At 45.5% G+C, this 14,091-nt stretch overlaps 1 protein-coding gene across 3 annotated transcripts in view; it reads left to right on the plus strand.

Moving 5' to 3' along the window:
- tiam1a (TIAM Rac1 associated GEF 1a) overlaps positions 1 to 14,091 on the plus strand; it is a 44,911-nt gene that overhangs the window by 11,452 nt on the left and 19,368 nt on the right. For 2 of the 3 annotated variants that reach the window (XM_040180468.2, XM_078106645.1), the window contains exons 2-11: positions 1,887 to 1,986; positions 2,930 to 3,612; positions 4,392 to 4,678; positions 5,764 to 6,036; positions 6,127 to 6,358; positions 6,941 to 7,113; positions 7,721 to 7,945; positions 9,322 to 9,507; positions 11,475 to 11,621; positions 11,934 to 12,008. In XM_040180468.2, coding sequence (XP_040036402.2) covers positions 2,937 to 3,612; positions 4,392 to 4,678; positions 5,764 to 6,036; positions 6,127 to 6,358; positions 6,941 to 7,113; positions 7,721 to 7,945; positions 9,322 to 9,507; positions 11,475 to 11,621; positions 11,934 to 12,008 — 2,274 coding nt within the window. In that variant the 5' untranslated portion in view covers positions 1,887 to 1,986; positions 2,930 to 2,936. Of the gene's footprint in view, positions 1 to 924; positions 1,012 to 1,886; positions 1,987 to 2,929; positions 3,613 to 4,391; positions 4,679 to 5,763; positions 6,037 to 6,126; positions 6,359 to 6,940; positions 7,114 to 7,720; positions 7,946 to 9,321; positions 9,508 to 11,474; positions 11,622 to 11,933; positions 12,009 to 14,091 lie in introns of those variants that run through there. The other variant, XM_040180469.2, reaches the window with a different exon arrangement.

Here is a 14,091-nt window from a genome sequence, read left to right on the forward strand (position 1 = left end):
CCCCCCCCCCACCAATACATATTTTTTTCTTCCCTTTTCCATTCCCCGTCTGCACCAACACCCCCCCCCCCCCCCTTACCTCATCGAGCGGCTTGGCCCCCCAGCCCTGCCTCACCTCTCAGCTCTACGTGGGTTTAGCAGAGAGCCCCTTCCTCTCCCTCGTTACCCCTCTCCGTCGCTGCAAGGCACAGGAAGAGGAGAGGAACTAAGACTAAACATTTTAGACTTCACACCGCCAGAGGAAAGGCAGCGTTGTGTCAAACCAGGCTGTTCTGTTTGTTTGGCCTCTGTGTGTGTTTTTTCTTCCCCACACAAAACCCGAGACAGTTAAATGAACTATGTGGCTTAATAACAGTATTTTTGTTGGTTTGTATGTTGCCATTTTGTTACGCGTTAGTTACAGTATATTGCTTTCAATTCATACAGCTTACAGCTGCATACAGCTATAAAACATTTTAGCTATCAAGTCTCAAAGCAGAACTAGCTCCAAAATAAATATCCAACACCTGTCATGTATTGTGTGTGCATTTTACAACGTGTGTTTCTGTTTGTTTTCTTGGGGTAGGTGGCAGACATGTGTGTTGGGATAAGTTTCATCAGGCCGGATGGGCTGCAGGAGAGATGAGAAAAGAAAGGGTGGAGGGAAGAGGAAGAGGAGGAGAAGTAACAGGGTTAAGTTAAGCTTATATAACTGCTTCCCACAGCCAAGGATGCAAGTTGAACAAAACATTGTGTGTGGTTTCTATCTACCTCCTGCACAATCTTCTATGATTTTAGGAAAGAAATGCTTTGTTTGCATTCTGAAATATATTCTCACCAGATATAAAGGACCTAAATACTGTACACCCTCTGTGGATTGACATCTGCTTTGCAGTTGATAAAGGCAGAATTTCTCTCTCTTGACAGTGAACGAATTGCTCCCGCTCGTCTGCTTATCAGAACACAAACAAATCTGGCAACAGTGTTGACATTGAGATCAGCAGCTGCAAACTCCCGGCCTCTGAACTCCAGGTGACTGAGACGGATCATTAGTTACATCTGCCTCCTTCTATTTATAAACTAAACTATCCGAAATCTTTCTGTGAGCTGACATATCTGCAAAACTACACACAATGAGTGCACTAGCTTAGCTTCCAACTGTATGTAGCGCATTAAATCATGGTCTACGCTAAGCAGCTCAGGGCTGTTATTAAGGAAAATTAGGGGTCGTATTGGAAAGGATCATTTAATTGAGTCTGAGGCAGGAAATCATTCTCCAAAGCTGCTTTGATGTTCTGTCATTTGAGCAACAATGTCCGTGTGTGTGTGTGCGTGTTTGTGCGTGCGTGCATGTGCGCATCTCTTTGTCTGCAGGGAAACCAGGGGTGTTATCCCTAAATGATTTATGTACATGCCTGCACATGCCTGCATGGTTTCAGCTTGGCAATGAGTTTCAAGGTGCAGTTCCAAGAAATTGCAGTTGATTGTTTGTGGGGTTTTTTCTTCAGCCTCATACCTCGGCTCTTTGTTTCCGATGATCTGTGAGTTTCTATGTGTGGGTTTTTTAATCCGTGGTGTCTCCTGGTCTTTCTTGCCTCTCTTGCACTTATCTTAACTCCAGGCTTAGTGACCACAGTGTCCTTTACTCTCTTTCATCCTGCATGTCTCTTATCCTTTAGAGTGCTTCTCCACTGAGCTTCACAGCTTTCCTTTCTAATTTGCTTCACCGGCTTCATGTGCCGTACCTGGCAGATGCTCTGCAGTAGTTTTTAGAACCACCTTCCCCTCCTCGTCTTCCTTCTGCTCCCCTGTGTGTGAGTGTGTGTGTGTGAGAGTTTGACACATTGGGTCACTTTGAAGTTGTGAGGGCTCCACTCAAACCCCTTCTCTCTCTTCTCTCCTCTCAGGGACACCTGACACCTCCGTTTGAGGAGGTGTGGAGGATCATGTGGTCGGTGAGAGATGACTCGATGAGGACCAATTAATGATGTGGCTGCTCAACCAAAGGTAACCAGCAAAAGAAATGCAAAGCATTTTAGATTTTAATGCTCTGCTTTACTTTGCTACTTCATTTTTGTCTTACAAATTTAACGCAAGAGAATGATTCTACATTTGTAGAAAAACAATTTTACACTTGATCGGAGAGATTTTTTCAGTCGTCCTCTCAGTTTGAGCCCACACGGAGAAGCTGGTGGGGTGGATTCTGACAACGCGTGACTCACAGAGGACCAACTGATCCGACAGCATTTGACTCAGCGGCTTCATGTGCAACAGAGAGCGATTCAGGATGCTGGGATAACTTAAAAACATACGAAAAACATATTTAACCGTTTGGGGAATATGGCGAATGAATCACCAGTGAAGGGGAGAAGTGCGGCAGAACCAACCAAGCCAATTCATGCTGAGACTTAACAACATCAAAATGGATATTTATACAACTATTATAAGAAGGAGCAGGATTTATTTATATGTCTTTGTCGTCATTGAAATAATTTAATGGGTCACCAGCAGAAAAAAACCCTCAGGAAGCCTCTGTGAAATGTTAGCTTTGTCTATGCTCTAAATCAATTTTTAATTAACCTTGTTGTCCCTGCGCTACCACGTCGTAGTGTGTTTTGCTGAGCAAATCACCAAACATTCAGGTCAGTTTATGGAACCCAAAACTAGCTGGAGAACCTCCACCTCAGTTGTGGACACCTGATCCCTGATCATCTGCCCGACAGCTGAACTCAGCAAGACCTTCAAAGAGATCCTTGTTAGCTCTGATGTATCACCATGTGAATGTGCCACTAAATGTTACTCACTCATCCGGCTCAGAGATTGACCTGGTTTTATGATTATAACCATGTAAGAGTAAACCTGCCAACGCCGTCAGAGGAAAAGAAAAAAGAATCCATCTCTATCTATATATGCAAGCTTAAAGAGCGTGTGTTTCATCCTTCATCTACAGCTGAATCATGGGAAACGCCGAAAGTCAAAACGGGGACAGTGGTTTCTACGGCGATGTGACGGCGCATCTCTCCCGCAAGCACACGTCCAGGTCACTCCGCATCTCCAGCAAGCAGCCGGTCACCCGCCGCCCTCGCCACTCTTCTTCAGTGAAGCAGGAGCACAGAAACTCGGATGCCTCAACGCGCTCCTCCAGCACCCCGAGCATCCCGCAATCCCTGGCGGAGAACGGACTGGGAGCTTTTAACGCCGCGGATGCATTTGGAGAGTTCGGCATCAACCCTCACTGGACGCAGCGCGTCGCTATGACAATGAGGCCGGAGTCCTACCAACAAGACGACGACCCGTTGGCCACGCCGACCCCTGAAACCTCGGAGGCGGACACCGTCGCTCCGGCCGGTGGAGAGGACTCCATGGGGGAGGAGGAGGAGGAGGAGGAGGAAGAGGAAGAGGGTGACGTTGTCGGGGAGGAACGGTACCTCCAGAGAATGACTGAGGGTCCACGGGAGGGAGGGAGTTTTAAAAAGAAGAGGTCCAAGTCAGCGGACATGTGGAGGGAAGATAGCTTGGAGTTCTCCATGTCGGACCTGAGCCAGGAGCATCTGACCAGTACTGAGGAGATGATAGGTGGAGGAGAAGAAGAAGAGGAGGAGGAGCAGTTCGCACGGCCCAGAGGCAACGCAGGTGAGGATGACAAACGTCTTAAATAAATGCACCCTCTTGTCTTACAGAATTCATATTCAGTGTTTTCAGGGAGTTATTCAGAGGCATATCGTGTCATTGTCAATAAAAGTGCAAATAACATGTCCTGTCTTAAATGGATACAGATGAAGTTTCTAGAAATTTTACTCAGAAATCACTTTTCAAAACAACGCTTTCTGGTGAATGAGAAAAGGGTTTGTGCGTCCGGATATCTGTGTGTGTCTGCACGGGGGTGCCGAGTGCTTGATTTGATTCGTCTTGTCAGGTGACGAGGGGGAGGCCCTCACCGAGTAGCAAAGAGTGATTTGAAGAAATCGACTGATGGAGGACTAGCTGCCCTCCATCAGTGGCGGTAGTTGAGTTGCACACGGGGTTGTTAGCCCGAATGGCGCTCGGCAGGAGCTCAGGGAGATCAGAGCCCCATCAGGCGGTAGCTGGTAACGTGTAACTGCTGAAGGTCCACGCGCTGCCTCAGGTTGTCTGCTAGCCGAGAACAACGGACCGTCTTGCGGGGCACGCACACACACCCACACAGACACACACACACGTTGGTTCGAGCTCAATCCCCCAAGAAATCCCTCAGACACGGATGGAAAAGGTTAATTCATACACCGAATGTGGCAGTGTAGTCTGAAAGTAACCGACAGTAACCAGAATACATTGACCTCGCTCTCTCTCTCTCTCACACACACACACACACACACACACACACACACACACACACACACACACACTGCAATAACCACCTGTGTGTATTCCAGGCTCCGCTGAAAGGGCATCGTCTTTGGACCATCTGTGCAGCCAGCAGAGTCCCGGCCTCAGGGGGCAGAGGAGCCGCTACGCTAAAAACCGGAGAGAAGCCCCGTGCGATGGGGACAGGGGAGGGGACGAGGGGTTGATGTCTCCCAGCGAGGAGGATGGTGGCGGGTACGGAGCGTTCACGCTCCCCTGCCGACGCTCCCACTGCCTGTCGGAGGGCCTGGCGGGGCTGGGGGCCCCCGCCGCCCCGTGCCCCGGTTTCCAGGGACGCCGTGCACAAACTACCCAGGTGAGATTATATGTTGTGAATACATTAATAAATATGCAAAGCAGGCGACACGTTGATAAGGTTTTTCTGTGTCCTCTGTCTGTCCTCTATGCGCTAAACGTGGAGGACTTTGTTTACCAGCAGTATCCAGGAAGTTCACACGGTTCAAAAATGAACATTTTGTGGACAACCACAGACGTTTCCTGTGCGTGGCCATGCTGTGAAGTTGTGTATTTATATACATCCAAGTAGACCATGTATATTTGTGTAGCTGGGAAAGGGATTACAAGGAGTCAGCAAGTTGCTGTGGGGCTACTGGCCCAACATGAGCTTGGTTTTCATCCCCCCTCCAGAAAGGAAATCATTAAAGCATAATATCTTCCATGTCCTGTTCACTAACCGCACACACGCTGTCCTAACATGGATAAATATGCACTCAAAGATATTTTTAACATCCTTTATAGCTTTTGTACAATGTTAAAAAAGCAGATACACCCAGAGGATTACAGAGGAAGAAAAGTCACAGTTATGTATCAACACAAAGCCAATTAACAAGAGATTGCGGGGACAAAACAAAACTACTGTTTTATTCTGTAGAATAAAAGAACTTCTTTCGGTAAATTTCCATGTGTCATTGATAAAGAATAATTGCCGAATAAGAAAGAGGCACTACAATAGCAAACAGGGCTTTTCTTTCAACTCATTCCCAGAACCCCCCCAAGCCCCCTTGGATAGCAGAGCACACTAAGTGCTTATGAGAAATTCATCCAGCCTGGCTTAGGGGGGTCGTTAGACCGGATATAAATAGACAACATGGCAAAGGAAAGAGAAAGAGAGTTACTCAGTTCGGTGAAAGAAAAGTGTGAAAGCACAGAGAACCTCTGGTTCAGAGTAGAAGGTTTTATTTAGCTGAAATCCATAAATAAAGGTTGTGCACACACACACATTTTGATTCTCTAAGGCACTCGCACACAAATATAAACCCATAAACCCCGTGTGTTGCCCGAGCTGTCAGCTGCCCGTTGGTGCGTATTATGTCATGCATTGATATCTATATACTTTAACAAGTCGTTAACAAAGTCACGTTTGTTTTTCCCATCTCGTAGGACATCTCAGGGGTTTTGGGCGAGGGAAGCGAGTACGGCGACAGTGGCATCGACGGCGTCGCCACGGAGATAGACGGGGACGGAGAGCTGGTGTCTCGGCGCTGTAAGGCCATGTCGGCCTCCTTCTCCGTCTACTCGGCTACTGAGAGCAGCCTTTTCAACGGGAGCGACAGCGGGAGCAGCAGCGCAGGAGGAGGAGGAGGACGGGCAGGCGATGGGGGCAGGGGAGGCGTGTATGAGAATTTCCGAAAGGAGCTGGACAATCAAGCCTGGGTTAGTTACTTCTAGCTACACACATCGCGATAACAAATCCAATGTGTTTTTTTATTATTATTCAAGTTTTCTCCATCGCTCTCCTGTCAGACACATCAGGGTCGTGACTGCGCCGAGGAGGCTGCATCTGCTGTGAGCGACGAGCGGAGCAGCTGCACACTGAGCGGTGCGTATCCATCGGACATTCCCATTGGCTGCGCACAAGGCATCGTCAGGAAGGCAGGAGCTCTGGCTGTGAAGAACTTCTTGGTTCATAAGAAAAACAAGAAAGTGGAACCTGCAACCAAACGCAAGTGGAAACACTACTGGGTCTCTTTGAAAGGTGAGCATAGAGCCTCCTACTTTGATCTCTGGGTTTGCTTTTTACAAATTCATAATGTCCCATTTAGATGAACATCTTAAGTGTTTTATCTCATTTCATGTGTTCAATCTCTCTCCTTCCTTCTCCCGTTGGACTGTAATCACATCAGTCTATACGCAGTCCATGCCCTTGGTTGTCGCCTCCATCGTCCTCTCACTCGGCCTCACATTTCCTCCCCTCGGCCTCATCACAATTTAATTTTACGGCCGCATCCGTGTCAAATCTAATCTCATCCTTGTGAAATGCATAAGATACAGCATCTGTAGCTGCATCCCTGCCTTACTCCTGTCCAACCCCCCAATGATAAATGAATCAGAGTATGTCACAGAATTCATCCTGACCCTTTGTTATACGAGCTCCCATTAATGATTTGATTATTATTTTTATTTCTGAGGATGAATGAGAGATTAAATACATTATTAGCATAAAGTGGAACCTTTTTAGGGTATTAGGGTTTTCCTAATTGGTTTCAATACATTTAGGTGAAATGGTAACATCGGTAACAACATTTCCTTGACTTTCTTTTTCTCTGCGTCCCTCAAGGCTGCACTCTTTTCCTGTACGAGTCAGACGGTCGTTCCGGGATCGACCACAACAGCGTTCCCAAACACGCATTGTGGGTGGAGAACAGCATTGTCCAGGCCGTACCTGAGCACCCCAAGAAAGATTTTGTCTTCTGCCTCAGCAACTCAGTGGGAGACGCTTTCCTCTTCCAGGTGAAAGAGATACCGTAATTTAAATGATCCATAATCACATAAGAAAGCATCTTCTTGGAAAAGGAAAAAGGGGAAGTGACATTTTACTAAAACACACAGTTAAGGCTGAAACAATTGTTGTATTTGAAATTCAATAATCAGTAATTTTATTATTTTCTTGAGGTGACATGAAGTGAGAGATCACTAAGAGTGACAAAGATGGATGGCAGTAAGGGGAGACCTCATTTATCTTGAGGGGTGTGGCACATAAGTACATGACATTTAGCCATGTGTGGGAGATAAGCCAGTGCAGTGTCCGTGTGTTTGTTTTATGTCTGACATGTTTAAAGGCCACACTGTCATACTGTGACTTTGATCCACCACTGGGACCATTGTGCACTATTAAAATGTGTCTATTTATATGCATGGCGGCTGTCCACATTGATGTTCGATCAATGAACTGGAACATAAGTAATGAGATGAAGATGAGATTATTGTGACCACCCTCTGCCAGAGGCTAATAATGGGACTCATGTTTTGTATTCTTTAAGCTGTCAACTCCCCCCCCCCCCTCGTTATTCTTTGGAGATATCAGCAATTGTTTCCCCCTTATTTCCTCTCCTGTCAGACGTCGGGCCAGACAGAACTGGAGAACTGGATCACAGCGATCCACTCCGCCTGCGCCGCTGCTCTGGCTCGGCAGCACCACCGGGAGGACACAGTTCGGCTTCTGCGGACCGAAATCCGCAAACTGGAGCAAAAGATCGACATGGACGAAAAGATGAAGAAGATGGGAGACATGCAGCTGTCGACAGTCACGGACGCCAAGAAGAGGAAGACCATTTTGGAGCAGGTATGGAGTAGGGATGGAAGGAGGGCAAAAGAACTGTAAAAAGGACTCAAAGAGATCAAAGCCTGTTTCAGCAGTAATAACTTCGGAAAAGCCTTACATTCATGTTGTAAATGAGTCATAATTTATGTCTATTCGATGCTGATTTGAACCAGGTTTGTAAAGTCGAGCGCTTAGGCGCTTCACAGATCGCACATCCTGGTACCTTCAAACGTCCCTGATGCCTTCACACACGGAAATCTCAGCACTAAATCACCTTTTACGGCATGCCGTCATCCAGACAAAATGTTCTTAGGGAGCACTTGCAACGACAGATGTGTTCAAATATTCTGACCGCTGCTCATTTATAAACACATTCAAGTGCAGCAGAATGCAGAGTATTCATAACACATGTTGAAACGCATGCAATCCTTGAAGGAAAAATCGGCAGGTGAGTCTGAAACCGCTAATATATTTCCATACATAATAGCTGTTTTTGAAACAAGTCACAGCTGGAATTTCAAAGCTTCTTTAGGACATTTTCACTCCATGCAAGTCTGGAGCTGCCGATGAATGTTAAAGCAGCATTGCATGTAAACGTTGCACGAGGTCTTAAGAATGTGCCCTCAAACAATGGGGCTCCTTGTGGGAGCAATCCTGCGTGTGTTTGTATGTGTGTGGCACATGGTTGATAGTCAGTAAAAGAAAACAATTTTACATAAAATAAAGCAGCAGGAAGCGGTTAATCTCAACCATGCAGAACGTGTCCCATTTCTGAGAACCCACTAGCACTTTGATTGCCTACTATAAAAGCACATTAACTAAATTGTGGGATCAAAGGAGTGAAAAGACTTGAGGCTGGTTGATTCCATCATTGTCTGACTTGTCAAGATCAGCGTCTAGAACCACATTAATCTACAAAATGAGTTTACATAAGCAGACGTGCCCTGATCTACGTTGATTTAAAGGCTTAAAGAAAGACAAGTTTTTTAAATTCCTGAAACAAGTTGATTAAGGTAAAAACCAGTGGAAATTAAGCCTAGATTGTGTTTCATTTGAAGTGTGTGTGTGTGTGTGTGTTCCTTTGTTCCACCTCCCACGGCCCACCCTGTGATACATTTCACATAGCACAGCAGGTCGCCGACCGGTGGGGGTTGTGTTGATGAGTAATACCTCTCCACAGGGGCTCCAGCACTCCCACATCTCACTCCTCTTGAAATGACCAATTAGACAACTAACAAAGACTGATATGTTATGAATTTTTTTATATTTTTTTATTACATCCGTGGCCAAATTGGAAGAAACTGTGAATAAATCTGGATCCAGCCAGCAAAGTTTGCTTCTCTTGCATAATCCCCGATCCAACCCTTTCACTTCCCTCCCATCTTCCCCTCTGTTAGATCTTCTTGTGGGAGCAGAACTTGGAGCGTTTTCACATGGATCTGTTTCGCTGCCGGTGCTACCTGGCCAGTCTGCAGGGCGGCGAACCCCCCAACCCCAAACGGCTGCTAGGCTTCGCCTCGCGTCCCACCAAGCTGGCCATGGGACGACTTGGCATCTTCTCCGTCTCCTCCTTCCATGCGCTGGTAAATGTCCACGCACCCGCTCACGTTTATGAACTCACTCACCTGTGCTTGTGTTTGACTATTCACTCTAAACTTCCCGGGCTGCAATTTGACTCTGAAACCTAATCAGAGCAACATGATCCAAAACTCAAATTCTCTCCCACATGTCTCTTCATGTTCCTGTATGCATTGCGTGAGAAGATCCTACCGCTGACCTTCAATATCAGCCCGGCTTGTAGAGTGGGTGTGTTTAACCGGCCTGTCAGAGTGAGCATCTTGTCACATACGCCCACTGAAAGAATTTCTGCTTGCCTGGAAAATGTGCAAACCGAAGACACTTCATCTACCCCGAGGTTCAAGCGCTCTAAAGAGTTAGCCACGGTTAATGAGGAGCAAGCAGAATGGAAAAGGCCGAATGGTGAACGTCCCTGTATGAGTTTTGCACAGCAGCAGCTATAAGAGGTTTTTGGATCTTAAAGAAATGTCCTCATTAACAATTCACAGCAAAAGCTCACTGTAGCTGTTACATAATTGGTCTCAATATGTTCAAATAAAGTTGAAAATCCATTATATATTGTGGCTTTTTAACATACATTTTGATTTCAAGTGTAGCCTAAATCTAAATGAGCTCTTTGAAAAACCGAGAATAAAACACAACACAACACAAAAATGTAAACCGGAAAGAAATGTTGATGTACGCTTTCATTTACATATCTGCACACAGTCGTGATGTTGACTGCTTTAGCCGAGGAATTTTGCTCAGAGCTACGAGGCGTTCTGGCGTTGCCACCTGAAGAATGCACATGATGAAACTGCACAACTGCACACTGGGCGGAATGATGTACGAGCTGTTGTGTATTGTGTTTGCCGTGTGCGCTGCCAAATGTCATTGAGGAAACAAAGAGTTGAGTGGAGAGAAAGAGGTTCAAATTGCTTCGCTATTGGCATGTTTCCTTCAAGCGGGCTATCAGATACAGCGAACGTAGACGCGCACATTTAAAACATCTTTGGTTGAGAGTGTTTTTTTGTGACTCGTGGATCAATATGAACTCTGTTTCTGAGCTTCCATCCCTGAGGCACTTTCCCACAAACAGGCTTAACACTTTGCTCTGTTGACCCCTCCTTCCTTTTACTGCCTACACCCTCACTTCCTTTGTCTCCGTCTCTATTTAGTCCCTCCTTTTTTAGCTTATTTTCTTCACGCTTTCCTCCTCTGTGTCTCACACTATTGCTGTTGTTTTCCTTGTTTTTTACCCGTCTTTATGGAATTCTTTTTTTCTACCACATTTTAAATGTCGTTGTTGCATAAGTGACATATTGCTATGAATAGGCACAATATGCTATACTATATAATGATCTAAATGAAATACATGTAAAGAATAACATTATTAAATGATGAAATACAAAAACACTGAATGACCAAATTCATGTTGCCTTCAGCAAAAGATAACTGTCCTCCCTCTCACCTCTTTGTCGCTTTTCCTCTTTCAAAAAGGACCTCTAATGTTTTTGTTACTTTCTTCAGTAATTGTTCCAACATATCATCCTTGTTAATATCCATAGCCAACAGGGACATCGCAACAGCATAGTCCGTAAAAGAGGCCTCTTCCACGCGCTTATATAAGAAGAGTCTTGGAGGCAGTTTGACCTATTACGTCTGACGTGTTTGTGCCTCATGAGCGGTGACTGGTGAGGAGACAAACAAGCACACCTCCGCACAAGTACAGCATGTTCAGAAATGACATGCACTGCGTCAAAGTATGCGCCTGTGTGCCACCTAGTCAGTCAGAGCCGCTCACAGCCAAACAGTTCATGTGTGAAGTAACCCAGAAATGCCAAGAGTGGTTTCTCTTTGGATCTGCGGTGGGTCACCGAGTGCTCGAGTGGGTTTAGTATGGGACAAAACAACAATTTGGACAGATAGTCGTACATTGGTTCACATACCTTATTCATTGGATTCATGTTTTCCATAACAATCACTTTCACAGGTGTCAGCTCGCACTGAAAGCAGCATCAGGAGGCGGAACCAGGCCATGCCTCGGACCTTCAGCAAACGGCGTAGCCGGTTCTCGTCCCTGTGGGGGCTGGACACCACCTCAAAGAGGAAGAGCAAGGGACATCCTTCACTCAACCAGGTAACCATAGGGACACATCCATGCTATAATCTAGTGTTTGACTTTGAAGGGGTAAAACTGTAAGGTAGTAATAGTTTGGAGGCAGAGCCAGAAAGAGGTTATGTTAACCTTTAACTAAATAATGCAATTTTACTAATACTCCAAGTCAACCACATTTTATGAGCATTTTGGTTTTAATAATGGTCTACAAATGCTCAACAAACAAGGGTTTGCAGCATTGTTAAAAACTGTATTTTAGTAAATTCAATAACTGCAATGTGTTGGTTGTATTTGGGTGCATTTGCAATGTCCTGTTCTCTGTGGTGTTTGCAGGTCTTCGTTGATGGGATGGAGCCGGTGAAAAAGCCATTGGAGCGCATGTTTGAAGACTCAGCCAGTGAGAAATCTGTAAGAGCTCAGCCATCTTTACTAGACAAAACTACACACATGGCTCAGATGTAACTTCATATTAAGGACCACAAGAGAAATGCATCCACTTTTTTATACAGGCCTTATTTGTTGAAAAATAACGTATAAATAACACTTGGATAATGTTTGCTTACCAAAGTTAGATGTTAGATTTGAGTGAAGGTTAGCCCAACTTGTCATCGTTTCCATTGTGGTGAATGTTGATGTCCATACAATAGTAATGCTCCTCAGGCAGAACACTATGTTCCTCCTTCTTTTACTAGTTTGGCATTCACAACAGAAAACTAGATCAAATGTAGCCGTAGGCTAAATCCTTGTCATTGTTTGCCGCTCGCATAAGCCAACATAAAAATCACTGGGGTATCTGACAAACCTTTGTTAACTTGTATAATGAATAAGAGGGCTTCTTAAGACCCCGGGGCCAGCGTCGCTGGATTTTCCACCTTCACTCACTTAACTGAGATCCTTTTGGGGCTCTGGCTCTTCATTCTGTAGCTTTTCTGGAGGAAGCACAAAATCCCTCCATCCTTCTGCATCAATGAGCATTTCCTTGAGGTCATTGTCATGCTTCTGCTTTAATGTTTTCAGACGTCTACTTTCTTCCTAGCTGAAGAGCGAAAGGGAAAATATTGGATTGCAAAACTTTAAAAGCTGCAGAATTTCGTTTTTCCTCATTGTTATGAGAAGATACTTGAGTTTATTTCCATCTTCTGCAGTTATTTTTCCTCCTGCACCACTCAACAAATGATTTGCTTTACCAGACTTTGAAGGATCAATTTTGGTTTATTACCACTTTCTCCTTTTCATTATGCGTAGCCAGAAATACTGCCATTATGATTCTTGTCTACCACCTTTTGTCAAAAACTATTCATAGATAGATTTTTGGTATTGTCATTTTCTACAGCTAATTCCAACTCTGCTCCTCCTTGCTACAACCGGGGGGATAAATCTGGTCCGATATGTTTGGTTCAACAAATGATGCCGACATTTACCACAAAAGGACCTGGATGCTTAACACCATGTGTCTGATATGTACCATAATCAATAATATATTCCAAGAGAAAACTGCATTGTAAATTGTAAATTATAACTTTGGATGTTCTAATTACACATGGGTTGTGCAAGGACAAGCATGCAAGCTCAATATTTTATGAGAAGTGGTAGGCAGCAGGGGTTGGGGGGGTTTCTCTGTGTGAACTCAGTAGATGGAAGAAAACACTCACCCACTCTGATTGTGGAGGCCCCCCAGTGATTGATTTCCTTCCACCCACTCCCACCTTCAGCTGGCAGGGTATGGAATGACAGTGAAGAAGCACATGGGAAGCAACATGCGTCAATTGGTTGTAAGACACTGCTGGAAATGCTGCATCAGAAGAAATGAGAATCTCCAGTGAGATTACTGTAGCTCCAACACATCGGATGTTCTTGTCCCAGCTTCAATCCTCTGTTTATTCTAGGGAATCCCACTGACGGCAGAGAAGGGAGAGAGAGAGAGAGAGAGAGAGAGAGAGAGAGAGAGAGAGAGAAACAAAGATAGTTCAGTGAGCTGCCTTGGACCCGAGCCCTCCAGCAGTGGCATCCTGCATGGGCCAGGAGGGGAGCCAGATGGTGTCGAGCAGGGCTGGGGAGATCAGGGAGTTGGGGGGAGGTTCTTGTTTGGGACCCCAGTCTGTTGTCTGTCTGAGAATTTGTATGTTTTTCTTTCAAACCGTGTGGGTCTGTGTTTTGTTTCTGCTCCGTGTTGTGGATCCAAAAAATGGGATCCCTCTGTCTCAATTACAGTCAGGCTAAAACATAGATTCACTCGCACGCGCGCAGACAGTCCGTTTAAGCAGGGACCACCGGCCCCGTGTTGTTAACGGGCAACAGATTGGCACGAATAAAAGATGGGGAGGAGGAAGATGATGGAATGGTGTGCAGATAGAGGGGAAGGGGCACCAGAAGGAGAGGCAATGTGAGTGGTGGTGGGGTGGGGTGGGGGGGTTGCAACAGAGGAATGAAAGAATAAATGAGTTTGTGGAAAACCTGTTACTCGATAGGAGGAGATAAGGTATCAGTGACA

The sequence above is a fragment of the Gasterosteus aculeatus genome, chromosome 7, assembly GCF_964276395.1.
Source record: "Gasterosteus aculeatus chromosome 7, fGasAcu3.hap1.1, whole genome shotgun sequence".
In the NCBI taxonomy this organism is placed as follows: Eukaryota; Metazoa; Chordata; class Actinopteri; order Perciformes; family Gasterosteidae; genus Gasterosteus; species Gasterosteus aculeatus.